We start from the raw sequence: 20,622 nt of genomic DNA on the forward strand, positions 1-20,622 counted from the left end.
GTCGCCCTCCTGGATTCCATATTGTTAGCAAGCCGAAGAGAACATAAAGTCACAAAGAATACAGTCTGCCCCTTTTCGATCATCCTCTTCTCCTCACTTTTGAATGAACGGGGGAAAAGAAACAATAGGATTTGGGATGCCCCAAATTAACCATAGATTCTCTACACATTTGAGACATTTCTTTTCATTTCATGGATTTATCAGTCCAACCCTTGCAAACTGGGGTTCTGTCCCCCGCCCATTACAGTCGGGAGCCATGACAACTAAGCACTGCAGACGCCAGGAGGGTCCTGTCTGCGTCATTTATCTCTGACATCATCAATCATGGTTGCCGGGGAAACACCCTCAAAATTAGAACAAAGCAGAGGGGTAAGCCCCCTGCACCAGGCCTTTGGGAAAAAACTAGAAAAATTCCCAGGTTTCTTTTTCTTTTAGATGGAAAGAGAATGCTATTTGACAAAATATGCTAATGCCAACTTTCTGAAGAGTAGCTCAGTTAAGAACCAGTGACAGAGAAAAGAGTCATCCATTTCTCCCACCTAACGTACCATTTTATTTAAAAAAAAAAAAAAATAGAATCAGCAAATCGGTCTTTTTCCTAGCTGATGCTCTCTCCATTGGGATCGTTCCCTTAATGTGCAATTGCTAGTTGGGAATTATGGGAATTAGAGTCTAGTTCCTCCAGATAATATCAGATGGGATTAATTTTTGTTGTAAGACTAATTATTATTTCCATAATAAATGATAACAAGAAATCTGCTTTTTCGTACAGTTAGACGACCTGCCTCTCTCATCTTAATTTTTGTTCTCTCTATATTACAGAATCAGCAATTCCTTCATCTTTGTTTTCTAACCCATTTCAACTTCTCCCTGTCGGTTCATTTCCTTCTTTCCTTCTAGGACCACTGAAGTTCTTGCCTTCAGAATTCTATATAGTTGGCGATTTTATATCGCAGCATTTTGATTTGAATTATAATTTGAAAATGCCTTAGTAAACTGGCTTCTAACTTTCAATGGAAAACTGAAATTTAAGTCTGGGTTTTCATATGGATGGACATTTGAAACTTCCTATTATAACAAAATATTAACTAATGGTCAACAATTTGGCCACCCCATTTTTCTTTTCTTCGCCATTCACTCACATTCTTTGGACATGCCAACTTCAAAGCACTTCTGTAGGCGGCAGTACTGACAGCGGTTCCGGGTCACTTTGTTGATGATACAGTTCTTGTCCCGGTGACAGGTATATACCATGTTCTTCTGGATACTACGACGGAAAAAGCCCTGTAGGGTTCAGAGAAGAAAAAAAATGGCATGAGCAAGTCAACTCTCTCTTTCCTACGGTGTGAAAACATATGGCTTGGCTTCTTCACTTTGCTGTAGTATCCTTGCTCCTTGAGAGCAGGTATAGCATTTAAAAAAAAAAAAATCATAATGTCTCCAATTCAGAATTACCATAACTTTAGTGCTAGGCTTTAGACAATTATCATGTCACTTGTGACTGGCATTTCTGGGCAGATTTAGCTAATGGTATTAAAAATGATACAATTCAATCGTTTCAAAAACTGGGTATAATGTTTTGAGATCTTAGGTATTAAAATGGGCTCAGAAATCAATAATAGCATGAAGCACATTGAATTATCTATCATGTGTTCAGTATAGCAGAATATTTGTCAATTCATTCATTCAATTTTTGTGGTCTCCCATCTCAAACTGACCCTAAGTGGCTAGGAGGAGTACAAAAAATATACAATAAAAAAAAATCAGCAATAAAAATACAAAATAAACAGTCAATAAGCAACCAGGATAAAAACAAAACAAAAGAACTCTGTATATTTGCTTTCTTTTGTGAAAAAAGCAACCATCAATACAAATACAATGCAAATAATATGAGGTCCTTGTATTATCTGTCATCCAAAACCTGCTCAAATTCAACAAGATGACAAAGTTATATGACCTATATGATATAAGATGTGCCTATAGCTATTTCATTGTCCAAATAGTACAGGACATTTATTTTTCTCAATAATCCTTATAATAGCCTTATAAAATAGGTCAATACTTTTATCTCATATTGCAGATGAAAATAAATACTAAAAAATCAGTAACAGACATGCCTAATTCTCCTCTACCTCAATAATAGTCATAGCTCCTGACCTATTAGATCTGTTACAGAATTAACTGGAATTAAATTTATAGAGAGATAATTTAGAAAGATAGTGATGGCTGAGTGTGCATATTATGTAAGATTTTGTCTCACACACACAGACCATCTTCTTACAGACTAAAATCTTCTTACATATGGTGTGCTGAGAATCAATTTAGTCTTCTGTTCTGTCTTCCAAAAAATCGTGGAATTTAAAAAGGAATGCCGTTAATCCTCAATCCTCAATTCAGTGGAGAAAAACTGCAGTTTAGTCAGTAACAACTTCACCCCAAATGAATAAACCTGGTAAATCTTCATGATTTTTAAGCACATTTTAAATACAGGATATGTATGCATAAAAGGCCATTTGCCAGTACAGACGCTCCACTGCCCTACCACTCCATTAAATCTCTCTCTCTTTCCCCTCCTACCTCCCCTCCCCCCCCTCTCCATACAAACATACATTCGTATATACATACATACATATCAGAACTGGTTCACCCAGCTGCCTTTGTGTCTAAAATGGGACTACAACTCATGATCTAGTTATAATGTGATGCCTTAACCCCGTGATGGTGAACCTATGGCATGCCTGCTGGAAGTGGCACACAGAGTCATTTTTCTGGCACGCAAGCTGTCACCCAACACACCTGCAGCTGAGCGTGTACGCATACCCTAGCTGGTGTTCGGTTTCCGGTGCACATGTGTGCAATTCAGGGGACCCAGCTGATCTTTGGAGCTCTCCTGCGCATGCGCACGTTTGCACATGCATGCGAGAGTACTGGTGTCCAGCGCACACATGCACAGACAGCATTTGCGTGCATGCATTGCGTGCAGAGGGTACAATTGTGCACACAGTGCACAGGGGGGAGCAGTGTGAAACCTGAGCACATTCGCAGAGGGTGCACGTACCTGCGAATAGCACCCACTAGACCACTAAACCAGAGGTCTGTAACCTTGAACACTCAAAGAGCAATTTGGACCTGTTTCCCACAGAAAACACCGGGAGCCACAAAACCTGGGTGGGTGTGGCCAACACACCGTCACTCCCTCCCTCCCAGTCACATGACAGCCACGCTTACCCAGCCAGTAATTAGGGCAGAGAACCGGTTGTTTAAAAACACCGGGAACCATAAAACCCTTTTGACATCTCTCTCTCCCTCTCTGTATCTCTTTCTCTCCCCTACCCACTCTCCCCTCTCCCCCTCTCTCTGTATCTTTCTCTTTCCCCCTCGCTTCTTCCCCTCTCCCCCCTCTCTCTGTATCTCTCTGTATGTGTCTCTCCCCCTCTCACTCTCTCCCTCCCCTCTGTATCTCTCTCTCTGTACCTCTCTCTCCTCCTCTCTCCCCTTTTCTCTATATCTGTCTCTGTCTCTCTCTGTCTCTGTGTGTGTGTCTCTCTCTCTCTTTTATCTCTCTCGGAAAGCCAAGGCTGGGCCAACCCAGTGACTCTCCTTGGGCTCTTCGCTACTCCTTTTCTTTCTTCTTGGCAACTTTTTGGAAATCCGGGCTGGCTGAGGAACGAGCAACCCTCCTCCTTTCCCTCCTTCTCCTTTCACGACCCCCTGGCCAGCTGTGGCAGGGCTGGGAGGGTGCGCATGAGCAGGGAGACCCTCCGCAAGCGAGCGGCCGGGCTCAAGCAAAGCACAGCAAAGGTGCACGGGATGGATGGTTTGACTGGCTGATGGGTGAGCGTCTTTGGCAAGGGTGCTCCGTCTTTCTCCAAGCCTGACCCTCAGGGTGGGTATGCGAGGTTCAGCAGGGCCAGCCCCCTTTTCTCACTGCCCTGAGCTTCTTTACCTCTCCAGTGGAGTGGTGCCACCACTGGCTTTCATTGAAAAGCATCCTCCAGGCGGCGAAAGTCCCCCGTGCAAGTTTTAAAGCCACAGCTGGGTGCTGCAGGCCCGTCCCCCTTTCTGTTATCCCCTCCTCTCGGATCCCATTCCCACCCAGCCAGCCCTTGTGTTAGCGAGGCAGGCATCGGTTGTGGCCAGGTTGGGCCAGTGTCTCAATGCAGAGAGCAGGTTGCGTATCTTCCCAAGTGACCGAGGCATGCCCAGCACCAATAAGGGCTGGAAGAAGCGCCAGCAAGAGATGAGGCAATGGAGAATCAGCCCCGGCCACTTCTCCATCCCCCGCCATAGCTCTTAACTTCTAAGACCAAGCAAGGAGTGACTAGGAGGGGAGGGCGAGGGGCGGGGCCAGCCAGGGGTGGGGTCACCCGATAGGGAGCTGTAGCAGAGGGCCCAAAGAGCCACATGCGGCTCCGGAGCCATGGGTTGCTGACACCCGCACTAGACCAAACTGGATCTCTAACTGTATGAAAATTGGGCTTCATATATTTGGACTGTATGTTACCTTCAAAAACAACCCACCTAACTTGGGAAACACAGATTTCATACTCAGAACAATGCAAGAAATTACAGTTTTTACCAAGGAAAATCTAATAGAGAAAGGAAGAGGAAAAATTATTTCATTATTATTTTTAAATTATTTAATAATTTTAGTTAAATTTATTTAATTAAAATTAATTTAATAGTGCCTTCTCTTTGAAACCAAAAGCCCCCACATGTATAAATCATCCAAGACCAATTTCTAAAAGTAAGTTTACAATTTTAATCTGATTTTGAAACCAAAAAGTAGTAGAGAAATAGTTTTTATTGTTAACAAAAAGGGGGCTCTTGATGCACCTGACTGGTGCACTTAAAGCAGAAGTCAATTGATATGGAAAGGGAAGGAGGAGGAGATGGTAAACACAGAAGCAGCCAGACTGCTGCTCAGGAACCCAGGGGAATGAATCCCTTAATGAGATTAAGGGACTTGGGGTGGAGAGGAAGAAAACCCTTCCTTTTGTGTCAGAGGCATATAGAGTTCTCTGTTAATGAGCTGGAGGGAAAGATCAGCTGATTGGGCCATGTCTTCCTCCCCAGTCTGATCTCTGACAGCTTAACTCACAAAGTCATGGTGATGGCTTAGTACAAGTGGGAGCATTTGCCTGAACAGGTAATGTCACAGCAGTTCGTCTTTTTTATATACTGGACTGAGGAGTACATTTAAAAATAATAGATAACATATCATGAATGGAGCAAAGAAGAAGTAAATAACTGGTAGCCTCTATTACAGTTCCAACCAGCCCCACCAACGAAGCAAATGGTTATATATAATGGGAGTTGTATAGAGCCAACAAAGCACAAATCTCAGCATTTCCTAGAGAAGTAGAGGGATTAGGAGCTTGGCATTACTCTCAAATCTTCCCAGCTCTGTAAGAAACACAGTTCTGCTCCTCCACATTCTTAAAGCCACCTGACATGGGCAAAGCCCATGATGACAGTTGCCAGATGATGACTGGACACTTCATCAAACATTCTTGAAGCACTCTGGAATAGTTGGAAAAGAGAAGAGAAAATGGTCCTTCTGGGTCATAGCTGATACTAGAAACTGTGTTCTAACATTTGTGACTTCCTCTAAATCTCAGTGCTTGCGTTATGATTCTGCATTCCACAATTCTTCTTTGGAACCTGTATATTTGAGTGACCCTTATTCTCTTTAGCTTTCCTGCTGTAGATATGCCTCCATCTATTTGGACTCTCACCTTGCATCCTTCACAGGCACTAACACCATAGTGGTAGCCGGATGACTTATCCTGACACACAAAGCAGGGTTTGTAGATTCGGGGCAGTGGGGGTGGTGAAGGAGGACTGGGTACAATTTCTTCTGAGCTGGTACTTTGTGTTTCAATGGCTACAGAAAAAGAGAGAAAAAAAAACACATGAAAGTACTGGTGAGGTTTCAAATCTATCTGGAACCTATATGTGAGTTACTTAATCAATTCCCTTTAGTTACACTACTTTTGAGCCAAATGTGCATGGCATTGCTTGATTTTCCAGTGCTCGATATGAAATGATGCTGTTAAAAGGATTTGGTTTAATATGTTCTAGGGGAAAAAAAGATGAAAGATTGGTTCACAGAGTTCTATCTTGGCTTCTCATTCACACGTTAATGCTCTTGATGTGGAATGTGATTCTGATCTCTTGCAAAATGGACATAAATGAGGAAGGACTCAGCAAGAACTTATGCTCTTATAATGCTTGCATACCAGAAATGCTTACTCTAATTTACCATACCATTGTTTTAGATTTAAAAAAAAAAAATCTAAAACATTTCTGTTGAAGAATATTGGCATGAATGACAAGATGAAGATACATGTATAAAATTATCTACAATAACAAGTTGATTGCTGTCTTTGTAATTCAAGTGGATCTTGCTCTGACTATGGATTTTCAGAAAGGAATATGGAAATGGAGAAGGGGAAATGTTCTGCAAAGCCTGGAAAGACTGCTGATCAAAGACAGTCTCGATATAAACACCAGTTAGCTTCTTGGGACCACCACTTTGTGGTTTTAACAACATCATTTAAGAGTGAACCATCTCACCATGTCCTGCTGGGGAATGCTTTCCAGTAACTTATATTTTGGTCAGACAGATTTTGCAACCCAAAAGCTTTTAACATAGCAGATACTTCACAAGGAAAATGGAAAAGGAACGCAGTAGCCCAATGAGTAAGAAAAGCCCCAATTCTGTAAACCTGAAGGCCTGAAAGTTTTGAAAGCCGCCTCCAGCATGCTTTCTGCAAAAGAGGGATGGCATCTTTTCAAGATGCAATCTGACATTTTCAGGCCAGTTAAGCCAGCCATAACCAGTCCCAGGTGCATTAAATCTTGGTGTTGCAGCTTAAGGTGGTGGAGGAGAGAAGCAGCAGGGAAGGAAGGCAAGCAGCACAGCAATAATTAGGCTTCCTGGAGTTGAAAGCAAAAAGGGTTGGATTTGAGTGAGGAATGATAAAACCATAATTTAAAAATATGTCTCAGAGCACACACAGAGTGCTTTTTCCTTTCAGCAAAACAATAACTAATTCCGTCTTCTTGTTCATATTAATTCCCACTAAGTAATTATATAGTATACAATAGGAAATCATCTATCCATCAAAGGACAAGAAAGGGACAAAATATTCAAGTTGAGCCATAACAGATATTTAATATTAGTTAGACATAGAAATAATTAATGGCAAACAGGCTTAAACAGTTTTTGAATGCCCCTAATTAATAATTTCTAGAGAAAAATGGATAAATAGTTTAAGAATTAACAATGGTTTTATTTAACCGGGATAATGAGAGTGGGAAATGAGCTATTATCTCAGCTTCTAAAATAAAATGTTGTCTTATTGAGTAACATGGGGAATGGACAGCCAGGATTCTGAAAGGCCAGTCTTCAAAAGTAGACAAGGAAAGAATTCCATCCATCAAAATTCCATCAGCATAAAAACATGCAAGCTTCCAAGTTATACAGAACTCATCAGCAGGCAAAATGAAAGAGGCACTTAAAGAAGTGAAGGAAAGGGCAATTGGGGCAATCCAGATAAAAGGGTGGCATTTCTCAGCAAGGAAACTGAAACTGGGCACTTCTCCTATTTGGGGGTTGCAAGTCCTCTTTATATATTTCAATTTGATGATTCTCCTGAACTCAGCCTTGGTTTATGCCTGTCAAGTGTCAAACAAGTGGTGTAATATTTTTGTTCTGATTTGGCTGGTAAGCTACTGTTGCTTTGTGTTCAAGATATTAGCCTGAGATCTGGATTTAGATTCCCATTGGTCAGGAAGCTCACTAGATGTCATCATTCAATCTCTCTGCTTAACCAATCTTCAAGGTTGTAGTGAGGATAGCCTGAATTTGTCAGAAGCCAGCCTAATTTGGCGTATAAATCTTGGCCATGTTCATGTTGGATCAGTACAGTGAGGGCTGCTTTTGAATTACATTTGGAAAAGACAACCGATGCAAAATGCTGCTGCCTGGGTGGTATTGGAGATCTGTTACATGGAATATATTGCTCTACATTTTTGAATTTGGACTGCTTTGCAGTTTGTTTCCAATTCGGGAAAAAACCCTTTTCATTTTTAAAACCATAATAAATTGGGGCCAATCCATCTGGGGGATGGCTGATTTCCCTACAATGCTGCTATCATGCTGAGATCATTGGCAGGCCTTCCATGGTATAATGGGTGAAGGCCTTTTCCTCTGAATGTTTACCCTTCCAAGTTACTTTTTAGTCTTTTCTTCCATCTATGAGGGTCGACTACACTCTTCCATTAGGTTTTTATGCCAAATTGAATGTTGGTATAGCCTGTTATTTTATTTAAGCATTTTGTCATAAAAAAGATTAAAAAGTAGCATCACTCTATTACTGTGTAAAAAACATTTGGTTTAAAATTAATAGTTTACCATTTTTATTAATTTTCATGTCTTTGTGTTGTTTAGCAGAACCCTAATGTAATACATAAGATGGCACAAAAGATAAGAGAGTACAATGTAATTGTATGTAGTTATATATCTTATCTAGAACCTGTATGCACCACAGATAATACCACATAGACATTTCTAAGGAAAATTCTATCCAATGACATCTAGATTCACATGGAGACCACCCTCTAAACTTCCAGCAGGCTGTCCTCTAGCTCCATGAAATGCATCAATCCTCCTGACACTCACGTACATAAATAAGTTTATTGATACACCCTGGCACAGCCTATTTCAAAAGGCTTGATTCCCATGACTCCTGGTTGAAGAAATAGCTCTGACTCCAGACACAAATAAGACAGGGAGATAATCCTTAACAATCTGGGGAAAGGTGATTTTAAGGTTGGAGACAGTGAAAAGATTGGGGACAGAGTAACTTGGAGGTTGTACTGCTGCATTGAAAAGCTGCAAGGGAAGAAGTCACATGAATCCTGGCAAACCATAATGGCTGGTCCAGAGTTGCATGTGCACTGGGCAACAATAACAAAAAAAAGCATACCCAGCACATGTGTGAAGTGTTTGCTGCTCCCCCAGACATGAAAAGGTTAAGGCATTTGGCTGCACATCCACAGCTCCTTTCCTGTAGGATGTCTGCCGATGTTTTTCTTCAAGTTATAGTCCGGAGTAAACCAGTCAGACAGGATATTAAAAAGCTTGGCCCCACTCAGGGGGAACAGGCCTTCAGATGGGAAAGGCCTCCAGGCCAGTCCCCCAAGGATGGCTTTGATTACCTCCTTTTTAACCAAAAAAACAAGCAATCTCCTACACGTACATACGTACATGTGCGCATACACACACATACACAATTCGCAGGGAAAGGAGCCAGGATGTGAGCCCAGCAAACAAAAGAGCTGGCACATGCCAGGAGATTAGACATGAAAGGGGATGCATTGAATGGGGCCTCTACTCAGGAAGAGGCTCACAGCTGGGGAATGCACCCTGAGGATTTCCACCAACTCACAGCCCATAACATCCCCACCCTGACAGTGCAAAACACAAGGTTTCTCTGGACTAATCCCTCCCTCTGTTAACACACAGAGGCGTGGCCCAGAGCCAACTGCAAGGGAGACTAGAGGCATACAGCTGTGCCACAGAAAAGCAATAAGGCAGACAGCTGTACAAATGAGGCTTGGTTTCCATTCCTAATTCTGGGCAGGATAACAATGGTCAACTAGGAGGAGAGGCTAGAAGCCGTGTCTGATCTGGACTCTCCAAACTATGACAATGAGTTAATTATAAAATTAAAAGGTACACTGCAGATGACCAGAGGAACTGATCATGTTATCAGAAATTAATTGCATAGCTGTGGAACTCAAAGTAAATATTAGCTATGCAGTCACACAAGGAGACATCACTGCTTTGAAGAGTTGCAGACACATATTAAGTTGAAGGACCTCTGGGAATTAAATCAGAAATTCTGCACAGCCTTACATTTTGGAGGATTCCAAAATGTGATTATCTCCTTCAGCCAATATGGCATAATCCAAGGAAGATTTTATTATATAATTCTGCTGAGTAAATTTATTAAAGCTCAGAATTTCTTACACAGGAAAAGAACTAAAGTTTGGATGAGGAAAATTTGGGCTCTTATGTTAAGATAATACTGTGGCTTTCTGGAATGGGAAAACATGAATATTTGGGAAGCTGAGTCTTTGGTTTTGATTTTGAAAATAATTCAATCTAGAAAATAACCATGGAAGAAGATGTCAAAGATCCAATAAGTAAATATTTCGGAGTCCTATCTTTATCCTTATTTATACCCCTTCAATCTATTGAAAGATGGATTCACACTGCCCGTGGTAGATGTGTAGATGATCTCTATAAGTGCGGTAAAATACCATTCTGGAATTGTGTCTGTGGGGCAGAAAAACAAACCACACAACACATAGTGTCAGATTGCCAAAATAGAGCCTATTTGCTGATTTCCTGGTGTGACAAATGAAGCAAAAACTATACCTGTAATCTAGACATAAGTTTATAATATTTTTGATTTTATATTTCATATTTTGTATTTCTGTCTCCTGTGTTTTTATCAAAATGTGATGTGAATGTGACATACGATAAATAAATACATCTTAATCCAGCTACAGATCTCTTTGTCTTTGAAGAACAACCCAAATGTCTCGAAGTACAAGAACACATTCTGATTCAGCAATTGACAGAAGACTACTTTTCTGCTAAGAGTTGCCATCCAGCAGGGAGTTAACAGTGGGCAGCTAAGAGTAGGTGGGAACATGTAGATTTTCTGGTTCTGCAATCCTCTTTCTTTCCTTTTCCCCATTCCTTGTCATCTGTGTAAAATAAAATTATTCAAGAATCACAGACTTCTCTTTCTCTATCTCTTAAATGTTTGAGATCTTTTGATATATTCTCTTGAATGCACAGACAACACATGCCATACCTCGTTTCCTTTCTAATGTCTGCCATATCTTATTTCTTTCTATGTTTGCAATTTTGCCATACACATCAAAATTTTATAAACATTGATGTCACCAAACTAAATATGAAACAATGGATAGTGTACACTTATTTTTCAGTTACAAGCTTCTTCAGCTGATTTAGAGGACATGAACTTGGAAGCAGCCAATGCTGACTATGCTTCCTATTAACCTAACTATGTTCTAAAGCATTGTTTATTAAAGCTTTTTCTCTCAGGACCCCTACCCAATTTTAAACATGACAGAGGACTCCAAAAGAGCTTTTGTTTATATGGGTTATACTTATTGATACTTATATTATAATAAAAATTAAAATGGATGCATTCATTGACACTACCATTAGTTGCAATTATTTGATGGGATTTTAATATAGTATTATTTTTCAACGTAAGCTAGCAAATGATTTTGAGGAGCCCTGAGATAGTCTCAGGGATCCCTAGGGTCCAAAGACCACATTTTAAAAACCACTGTTCTAAACGTTAGTTCTAACTCCACCAATCAACTTGGAAAAAAATAAGCATTTTCCCAAATTTTCTTTCCACACTGAGCTTATCAATCTTACCAATCTTAGTATCATACCAAAAGCAATCTTGCAATCTTGCCATTTTAGCAAAAGATCCAACATCAACAATAATATATTACCATTTTCTGGAGTCAATATTTCCAAGTAACAACAGTACTTTTTAAAAAATATTTCAATAAGTTTTGCCTCAGATTTTAAGGAACGATAGCTACCCAATCTACCTAACTTGGGATCTTAATTCTTCAAAATGGGGTAGTTGCCAAAAAGAAAAAGCTATTCAGCACCTTATACACAGGCCTAGCGCTAGAAAAGGGAATGTATAATTCAGAATGGATTGTTTCCAGCACCCCCGCTGTTGCAGACAAAGACAAAAGGCAAAGCTAGTAGCTGGAACAACGAGTGACTGTTCCCCTGGCCAAGAGAATGATTGTTGGGTTACCCAATTATGCCCACAGAGGAGCAAATTAACTGTTCCTGACATGCCCTTACTGGGTCGATGCCCACCTCCTACCCAAAGGCAGAAAACAGAGTTTGCATTCTTTGACAAAAACTGCAGGTGGGGGAGAAGCGAAGTCCATGTTTTTGGATTTTGCAGAGGAAGAGACAAGAGCATCATGCTTTTTTTTTTTTTTTAATTTGATTTATATGCCGCCCTTCTCCGGAGACTCAGGGCAGCTTACAATGTGTTAAGCAATAGCCTTCATGCTTTTGTATATTTATACAAAGTCAGCTTATTGCCCCCACAAACTGGGTCCTCAATTTACCTACCTTAAAAAGGATGGAAGGCTGACTCAACCTTGAGCATGGTGAGATTCGAACTTACAGAAATTGCAGACAGCAGGTGTTAATCACAATGCTATCAATCTGCTGAGCCACCAGGCCCTAGAATGCTTCCCATTCTATTCTCCCATTCTATTCTCATCCCTTTAAGTCACAGAATTTGAGGACTGAGGGAGAATTATTCCAAGGAAAGTTTCCACGATCCTCTATTTTCATTGTAAAATAGGAAATGTATGTATATCTGTAGAATCACATTTTAAAGTGTCAATTCTTCAGCCCTTGTGGAACAAACTTGTGCAAAGAGTGCTCATTTTGGACTGGCAGCCCATTCAGCAGCATGTATGACTATTCCTATGAAGTTACTTAAAGTAATGGATAAAAAAAGGACTTCTAACCACTTATGCATGTCTTCGCTTATCCTTGAAGACTGATTCCATAGACTTACACCTAAAAACCAAGCTTTACTTCTAGAACATAAGGCAGGTTTAGCATTGTCTCACATCTCTTGATAAAATTTGGAGAACACTCTCTAAAAAGCAGTTTAAAAACACAATCCAAAATGCTTTTGAACTTCTTAAAGCTGTTTGTTTTATTTTTTGATAACATTTATGCTCATTCTCCACACCTTATCCATTTAATTTCAATAAATGCGATGGGGATGGGAAGAGAAAAAATGTCAGAAAAGGTCAGTTATTCTGCTAAAAGAAAATTCTTAAGAAAATAACCAAAAAGGAATGTGGACAAGATTGGTTTCCATTTGGCAGTGCCGTTTGATAATCCAGCTAAACCAGAAGTCAAATGAGAGAACATCTGAGAGCCTTTCAGATGGATAACAGATACTGCAAATGACATTATAGAAGTAATAGTCCACTTTTCCATCTCACAAATTTTATTTACTAAAGGGCACTGGAAAACTCTGGAAAATTAAAAATGGAAAACCTTGTGTAGTAAATGTATGTATTATCAACTATGGTGTTCCAGAAAACAGAGCCACCTAGAAGATTCCTTAAGTATCAAATGTTAATATCTTAACACTGCTTTTCAGTACTATGTAGAAAAGTGGCAGAGTTTCACTGAGTTTGTCAGTTATAAAATGCAGGATGAAGAATTTGCCCAGGGACACCTGTTCTATTAACTGAGAAACAAACCATGTATCGTAAGAGCTGCTATACATAAGACATTATTTTAGGCTAGTAGATTTTATAGATTAATAATATACTCTGCGGTAAAGTTCTCTCTGAGTATCTTAACCAAGATGCCTAACAGATGATATTATTAGGTTGTCACAGTATTGTGAGTAAGATGAAAACATTTTTCTATCTGTACCCTGTACCAATAAAGTGAAGAAATAATACTTCCTGACCACTTCACTGAGGAAGATGGAGTTCATTTCCAAAGCTACTTGGAAGCCAATAGCAGGGGAGGTATTAAAAACAGCAGTTGACAAAAAGTGCAGGCTAGGAGGTACACCAAAGCATAGGCCTGGTGTGAGTGATAGTCACTGCATGACAAAGGGGAAAAAAGAAGGGATTCTAGCAGAGAGTTGATAGGGTGAATTCAAGCTAGGTGAATTATCTCCCTCATCCAGAAATGCCTGAGGAACGCCTAGCCTATCTCCCACATGTGCAGTGTTGGAACCTTTGAAACAAAGAATGGCAAGATATAAACTATGATTTAATTCTTTGCACATAATTTATGCATGGCTAACTAAGGAAAATTAGGTTTAAAACATTCTTAGAGGAATCTCTTTGAAGATCTACCCTGTTTCCCCCAAAAGAAAACATCTCCTGATAATAAGCCCAATCGGGCTTTTGAGCGCATGGCAATAAGGCCAAGCGCTTATTTCAGGGTTCAAAAAAATATAAGACAGGGTCTTATTTTCGGGAAAACATGGTATGAAAGATTTTATATTGAGTTGGATTACATCAGTGTCTGAGCGCAAAAGTTTACTGTAAGCATAGGACATGTGCCTGTGATGATCTAATGGGGCGTAAAGAGAGCCCAGTGACTGATCAATCCCTCAGTGGGCAGCGCACATGCACCCTTTACATTTGACCACTGTAGGAAAGAGAAGCTTGTATAGGCCTCCCACATCGAAGCTCTGACAGAGAAAGGTGGAGAGGATGAAATGGGAAGTGGGAAAAGATCAGCTTCACATTCCTAGAAATGATCTGGTGTGGAGATTTTCCACGTGTAAGGAATTAGAAAATAGGATCCTACTGTGCCTACGACATCTATGAAGAATGTATCAATGGTGGACAGAATAGAGTGCAGTACATTTATCACATATTAAATGTCAATACCTCCCTAAAAGACATTTGCTCTGAAAATTTATCACCAGCTTTTTGTTTATTACCTATGCAGGAATCTGCTTTATATGAGATTATCTTATTATCCACTATTATCTAGGAGTAGTAAACTGAACACTACTGTTTTCTCTGTTCAGTTCCTTTCAAACAAAGCAGATAAGAACCATTTGTGAGCAAAAGAAGCACAATGCTATTCTTTCAGGGGGGAAAAACCCTTAATATTTGTAACCTCTCCAATGGATGGCAACATTACTATACTGAATTTGGAAGAATAACATTATCAAAGAAAAATAAATAAATATGAATTTAAATTAAATTAAATATCTTGTTTTCAATCACTGTCTTAATTATAAAATATAATTAAACAACACACATTTCAGTAGAACATGAGAGGAAATAGAAATTAAAAGCAAGTTGCCAAAAAACTTAAAAGTAAATATCCAAGCAATTTGCTTAAGGAGAATTGGACTGCTTTTTCAGAGATAAAAATCAAATCTAAATAACATGAAGATTTATTCTGGTCTGAGTTGAATGAAGGCTTTTAATAAATATTTCAGATTGCAAAGATACGTCCAGCCAAAAAAGAGAGACAATAAACAACCTAAATTTTGCGCATATCCAGAATTTGACTTCCCCAGTAGATTCATAACAAGATCATTCAAATACACACTTAAGTAACAGAAGAATACGTACGTATGAGTGGCAGAACACACAGCTCGTAAAAAATATATCATCACAAAAGTGGCTCAAGCACATCAAAAGGACATAAAATATATGTAATGAGTCACAGGTGAGCCAAAGCCACAATCTAGGCACAGTTCTAAAACTAGCAAAAGTATATTATGTCAAGAGAACACAAGGCTATAATGCACTGGATTAGTACTAAAACCAAGTTCACTGTGCTCAGTGGATAATATTGTCAGCATAGCCTACCTATTTTATCCTATTTCAAAAACTCCTTGAAGATAGTAATAAAATTAATATAGTGTTCTTTTTTATATAAAATAAACTTGTATTTAAGAAACTAAATAAAAATATGAATTTGTTAAGTTGTTTGGAGACCGGAAGAAGTAGAGAATGTGAAGTGGCCCTAATCACTCTTACTAAGATTGTGTGCCAAACTTCTCTTGAGCAGGAACATAGTAAGAGACCTGAGATTGTGTGGAATTTCAGCAACGAGATTTCATTTCATTTTTTTCGTTTTATTTGATTTATATACCGCCCTACTCCCGAAGGACTCAGGATGGTGAACAGCCACAGATAAAACACATAAATACAAAATTTAAAAGCAAAGTAAAACCGAATTAAACAATTTGGCCCAAGACAGATTTAAAATACCCCAATAATTTAAAACAGATTAAAATTTACATTTTAAAAAGGGAAAAAGGGAAAAGATTAGGCCAGGCCAGCCTGATGGAATAAAAAGGTCTTAAGAGGGCGGCGGAAGGTGCGCAGATCCGGGATCCTCCGTATCTCCGGGAGGAACTCATTCCAGATAGTAGGTGCCCCCACAGAAAAGGCTCTCCCCCTGGGGGCCGCCAGTCGACATTGTTTGGCCAACGGCACCCAGAGGAGCCCCTCTCTATGAGAGCGTACGGCCGGTGGGAGGCTATTGGTGGCAGCAGGTGGTCCCGTAGGTAACCAGGTCCTAAGCCATGGAGCGCTCTAAAGGTGATAACCAAAACCTTGAAGCGCACCCGGAAGACCACCGGGAGCCAGTGCAGCTTGCGCAGGAGAAGTGTTATATGGGAACGCCATGTCGCTGTCGAGATATATTTAAAAGTTGACAACTACTTCTAACTTGTACTGAAATTACTTCCTGGGGATAAAAAAAACCCCCAAAACTTTGTATTAAGCAAGGCTATATCAATAAATTTCTGTAATATTATTTGAGAACAGGAAAAGTGCATTGCCATTGCCATCTTCAGGGTTTTTTGTTTTTTAAAAAAATTGGTCTAGCATACAGACTTGGGATTTCTTAGTGGTCTACTATTCAAGTCCAATACTGCTTAGGTTTTATGAGATCAGCCATAGTTGTGTCATTGCAGATGGCAAGCAAAAACATCCCAGAAGAATGGAACAGCAAATCATGTTTTTACCTTCTAGGAGGATGCTATCAGTGGTCAGGAAACAACACTATTATTAAGATCACTGGAGGCTGTTGATAATAGATCATTATTTCCTCACTGTTCTTAACGTGTATCTTGCCCAGGTTTCCTGGGGTCAGAGGGATAGTAGAATTCAAGCCACACATCTCTTCTTAAAGATTCAATCTGTTAAAAAAGCAGGTTGTATGAGGAGAGATGCATGCAGGTAGTCTTTGATTTACAATCATTTATTTACCGACCATTCAAAGTTACAATGGCAATGAAAAGGAGCAACTTACAACCGCTTTTTACACTTATAACCATTGCAACATCCCATGGTCACTTGACTGAGATTCAAGTACCCTGCAAATGGCTGTATTTACAATGACTGCGGTGTCCCTGGATCTAGTGATCACCATTTGCAACTTTCCTAGTCAGCTTCTGACAAGGAAAGTCAATGGGGGGAAGTCAGATTCATATAGACTCCATTTTAACTGCAGCAAAAAAGGCTGGAAATCAGGCACAACTCCTTGCTTACCAATGGAAATTCTGGTCCTATTGTGGCAATAAGGTAAGGACTACCACTACCTGTATTAGACAGAATTGGAACACTTCCACATTTCCAGAGTTGTGTTTCTACTACATTGTCTGTGTTCTGCTGTTGAGCATATTTATTTGTAGCTCAATTATGTAGTCAAAATCATTAAAAACGTGCTATTTTCAATTTCAATTTTCCCATTATCAGCAAAGAGACCAAAGTTTATGAGCAAAGTCCCTATTTTTTCAAAAGCAGGAATTTTTGGTTGACTTTGTCTTCTAAATTGTGAGCTGCAGGTGAAGTAGCATTATTTAAAGGTCCTTAAAAGGGAAAGATCACTTAACAGCTTTATAGGTTCCATTTCATAGCACCAGTTGGGTTTTTTTTAAAAAAAAAAAAATTGGCAACAACTAGCCGTACTGACTTCATTTTAAATACAACTGGAATTGATTTGATCCGTTTTGAGACTGCAGAGTCTTGCAGCTGTTCCATCTTCACAAATAAAACAAAAAGATAGAAATAGATAGGGTGCTAACTTCCCCATGCCCCACCTTTCATTTTGAGAAGGGAGTGATGGCTGCAAAGAATTGGGTTGCATCCTGTGCTTTGTTTTGTTTGAATAATTGTTGCATGGATTGAGACTGCCACAAGTTTCTTTTCTTTCCATTTTGTCTAGGATAATGGGAGTGGTGGGATTTTTTATTGCTGCAAAACTTCTCCCACATCCCAGCATAGGGAACTTTCAGCTTCCTGTCCTGGTGACTGACTATAGTTATTGTTTAGAATGTATGTCCCTCATGATAAGGTATCTCACTCTATCCTCTATATAGCCATAAACTATACATACAAACAGAATTACAGTTACTGAGAAAAAAAAAATACCTCACTGCAAAATAGCCAACATACTATTTTTTCACCACCATGGAAAGCAATTTGCTTTTAAATTTAATAAACGAATGGTGACTTGGCAGCTTCACATTTTCTAGCAACCAGATACCTAAACAGAAGTGGACAATTATGGTCCTGGGAATTTGCATTAAGATGTGCACCTCTATTGAATCTAGAGCAACTTTTTAGCCAGCTACACATCTAGACCAATCAATATATCCTTAAAATATGGATTAGGGGCGCGTAGCATTTAGAATTTATATTAGGTTTTTCCATAAGGGAAAAACTTTTCTTTTTCCTCCAAAATCTTCAGTAGCCTAGAATAGGGCACTAACTGAATGATGGTTTTCACACTTTTCAGCTGTAAAGAAGCATTGATTAATAATGAAAATAACTACATAGCTAACTTAGAAAGTCTTTGAAGGGGCTGATAATTAAAGTAATGGCATGTGTATGTGCATGCACATGAGTTTAAAGACAGTGGGATAGAACCTATATATATCTGTAGAATATGCCCATCAGAGATAAGCACCCAAACTCTCTTCGCTCATATGATTCCCCCAAAATATCTTTTACATCCCTTTAAAAACAAGATTCTGTTATAGAATGATGACAATAGCGAGATAGATGGATTATTAGTAAAGGTAAAGGTTTCCTCTGTCCAGTCATGTCTGATTCTAGGGGGCATGCTCATCTCTGTTTCATAGCTGAGGGAGCCAGCATTATCTAAACACACTTCTGTGGTTATGTGACCAGTGTTGCACAGAACACTGTTACCTTCCCACCAAAGTGATACCTATTTATTTACTCATATTTGCATGCTTCTGAACTGCTAGGTGGGCAGGAGCTAAGATAAGTAACAGGAGCTCAGCCCATCGCATGACAATTTTCCAGCTGACAAGTTCAGCATTTTTAATCAATGAGCCATTGCCCCCCGCCCCCCAGATTAGGGGTGTCTAACTGGTGGCCCAGCGGCCCAGAAGATGCATCATGTGCAGGCCACGCCCACCCCAGCTCAGCAAAGGCAAAAATACCGTGATACATCACGTGACATGATCAAGTTTGACAACCGTGCTCTAGATGGAGTACTATCTGACTCAATATTATAAGGTGGATCCTGGACCATCTGACTGGTGGAAACATTCCAGCATTACTTTCAAAGCACTAAAAAAATTGTATTAAAGACAAAGTCATCTCTTTTCTCACCCTATTCCACAATATCGCTAATTTCGTTGAATTAGGAGAACAAGCCCTGATTTTGAAATAACCAAGCCCGGATCAAAATTGTTTGGGGAGCTTATTCTCCCTCCCACTCTGTCTTCTCCAGAAGAATTACTAAGAGGCCATAAAAAGAGTTTTTACTTTGTGTTCATAGAGCACACCTTTATTTGACCAAATGAGTCAACTAATATTATTCCCCAGGATTGTTTAACTTCTAGTTTACAAAAGAATGACTTAGAAAGTTAAGGGGCTAAAAGGAAGCAGGGAAGAAAAATTTTTGTAGTTGGGAAATAAGTATTTGAAAGTTGCTGGTTTTTAGAATTGTTTAATCAGAAGATGAAGGAGCATTTCTTTCATTTAGAAGCTTCAACTTAATTATGCTATGGTTGCTGCTAAGTGCTATTCTTGAGCACACTAAAATCTGATGGAGGAATATAGGAGCATCTGGAGTTCAAAATACAACCAGAGCTGTGCTAAGTGAACCAACTGATTCCTTGAGGTCTGGACGAGTCTGCTCTGCTATTTAAAAGATCTTAAAAAATCTAAAAAGAGGAAGTGGATGGCTTGTCAACCAATTGCTAATACACTAAAAATCTATTCTTCTTCTGCCTCTTTACAAATCAGTCAAAGAAATTACTCTTGGGTATTTTTGTAGTTACCAGATTATTCATGGTGGGGAACAGGAGAAAGTTAGAAATTGTGAGGCAACTATAAAACAGTTAAGAGCAATCTCTGGTACCTCTCTGTGCTGTATTACCACTTTTGTAATTTTCAATCAGCACTTGAAAATTACATTTTAATCAATGAAAACTACTCACAATTAAGATAATGGAAAACCCTAATCCCTAACTTCAAAGACTGGCACAGAAGAACTAAGAAGGATCAACAAGGTCATCTGACACAATTGGAGGCAGGTTGGGTAAATTCAGAGATGACTAAGAATTCCACTCATATTGCTCTTCATTGCGGTCCCTGTGATTCATGTATATAGCTGAGTAACAAACTTCATTATTTAGTGAAGTATCTAGTAATAAGGTGATCAAAGGGTGGGGGGGGGGGCGACTACTGTTGCTGCATCCTTCTGAGAATTGGGACTATGTGAAAGAAAACTGTGAGCCCAAAGAACTGCCTGGCATTAGTTCAATGAAAAGGCTTGCAGATGAAAAATACAGATGTCGCTGTTGCTTCTTAATGGATTACATGCATACCTGAAGAGAGCACTATTGTTTCACTTCATAACGAATTTTGATAATCATCACTATTTGATTGGACAAATGTTTTAACAAAGCAATCCTTTAGATGGACCATAGAAAATCAAAATAAGTGATGTTGTCTTTGGAA

General features: G+C 39.4%; 1 protein-coding gene across 5 annotated transcripts in view; it reads right to left on the bottom strand.

Annotated features, from left to right (window-relative positions):
• Positions 1-20,622, bottom strand: part of RARA (retinoic acid receptor alpha) — a 204,794-nt gene that overhangs the window by 16,584 nt on the left and 167,588 nt on the right. For all 5 annotated transcript variants that reach the window (XM_034415769.3, XM_034415766.3, XM_060691649.2 and 2 more), the window contains 2 exons: positions 5,739-5,887; positions 1,143-1,284 (listed from right to left, as the gene is read on the bottom strand). In XM_034415769.3, coding sequence (XP_034271660.1) covers positions 1,143-1,284; positions 5,739-5,887 — 291 coding nt within the window. The remainder of the gene's footprint in view (positions 1-1,142; positions 1,285-5,738; positions 5,888-20,622) is intronic.

The sequence above is a fragment of the Pantherophis guttatus genome, chromosome 4 (genome assembly GCF_059756535.1).
Source record: "Pantherophis guttatus breed Tessera chromosome 4, ASM5975653v1, whole genome shotgun sequence".
Lineage (NCBI taxonomy): Eukaryota > Metazoa > Chordata > Lepidosauria > Squamata > Colubridae > Pantherophis > Pantherophis guttatus.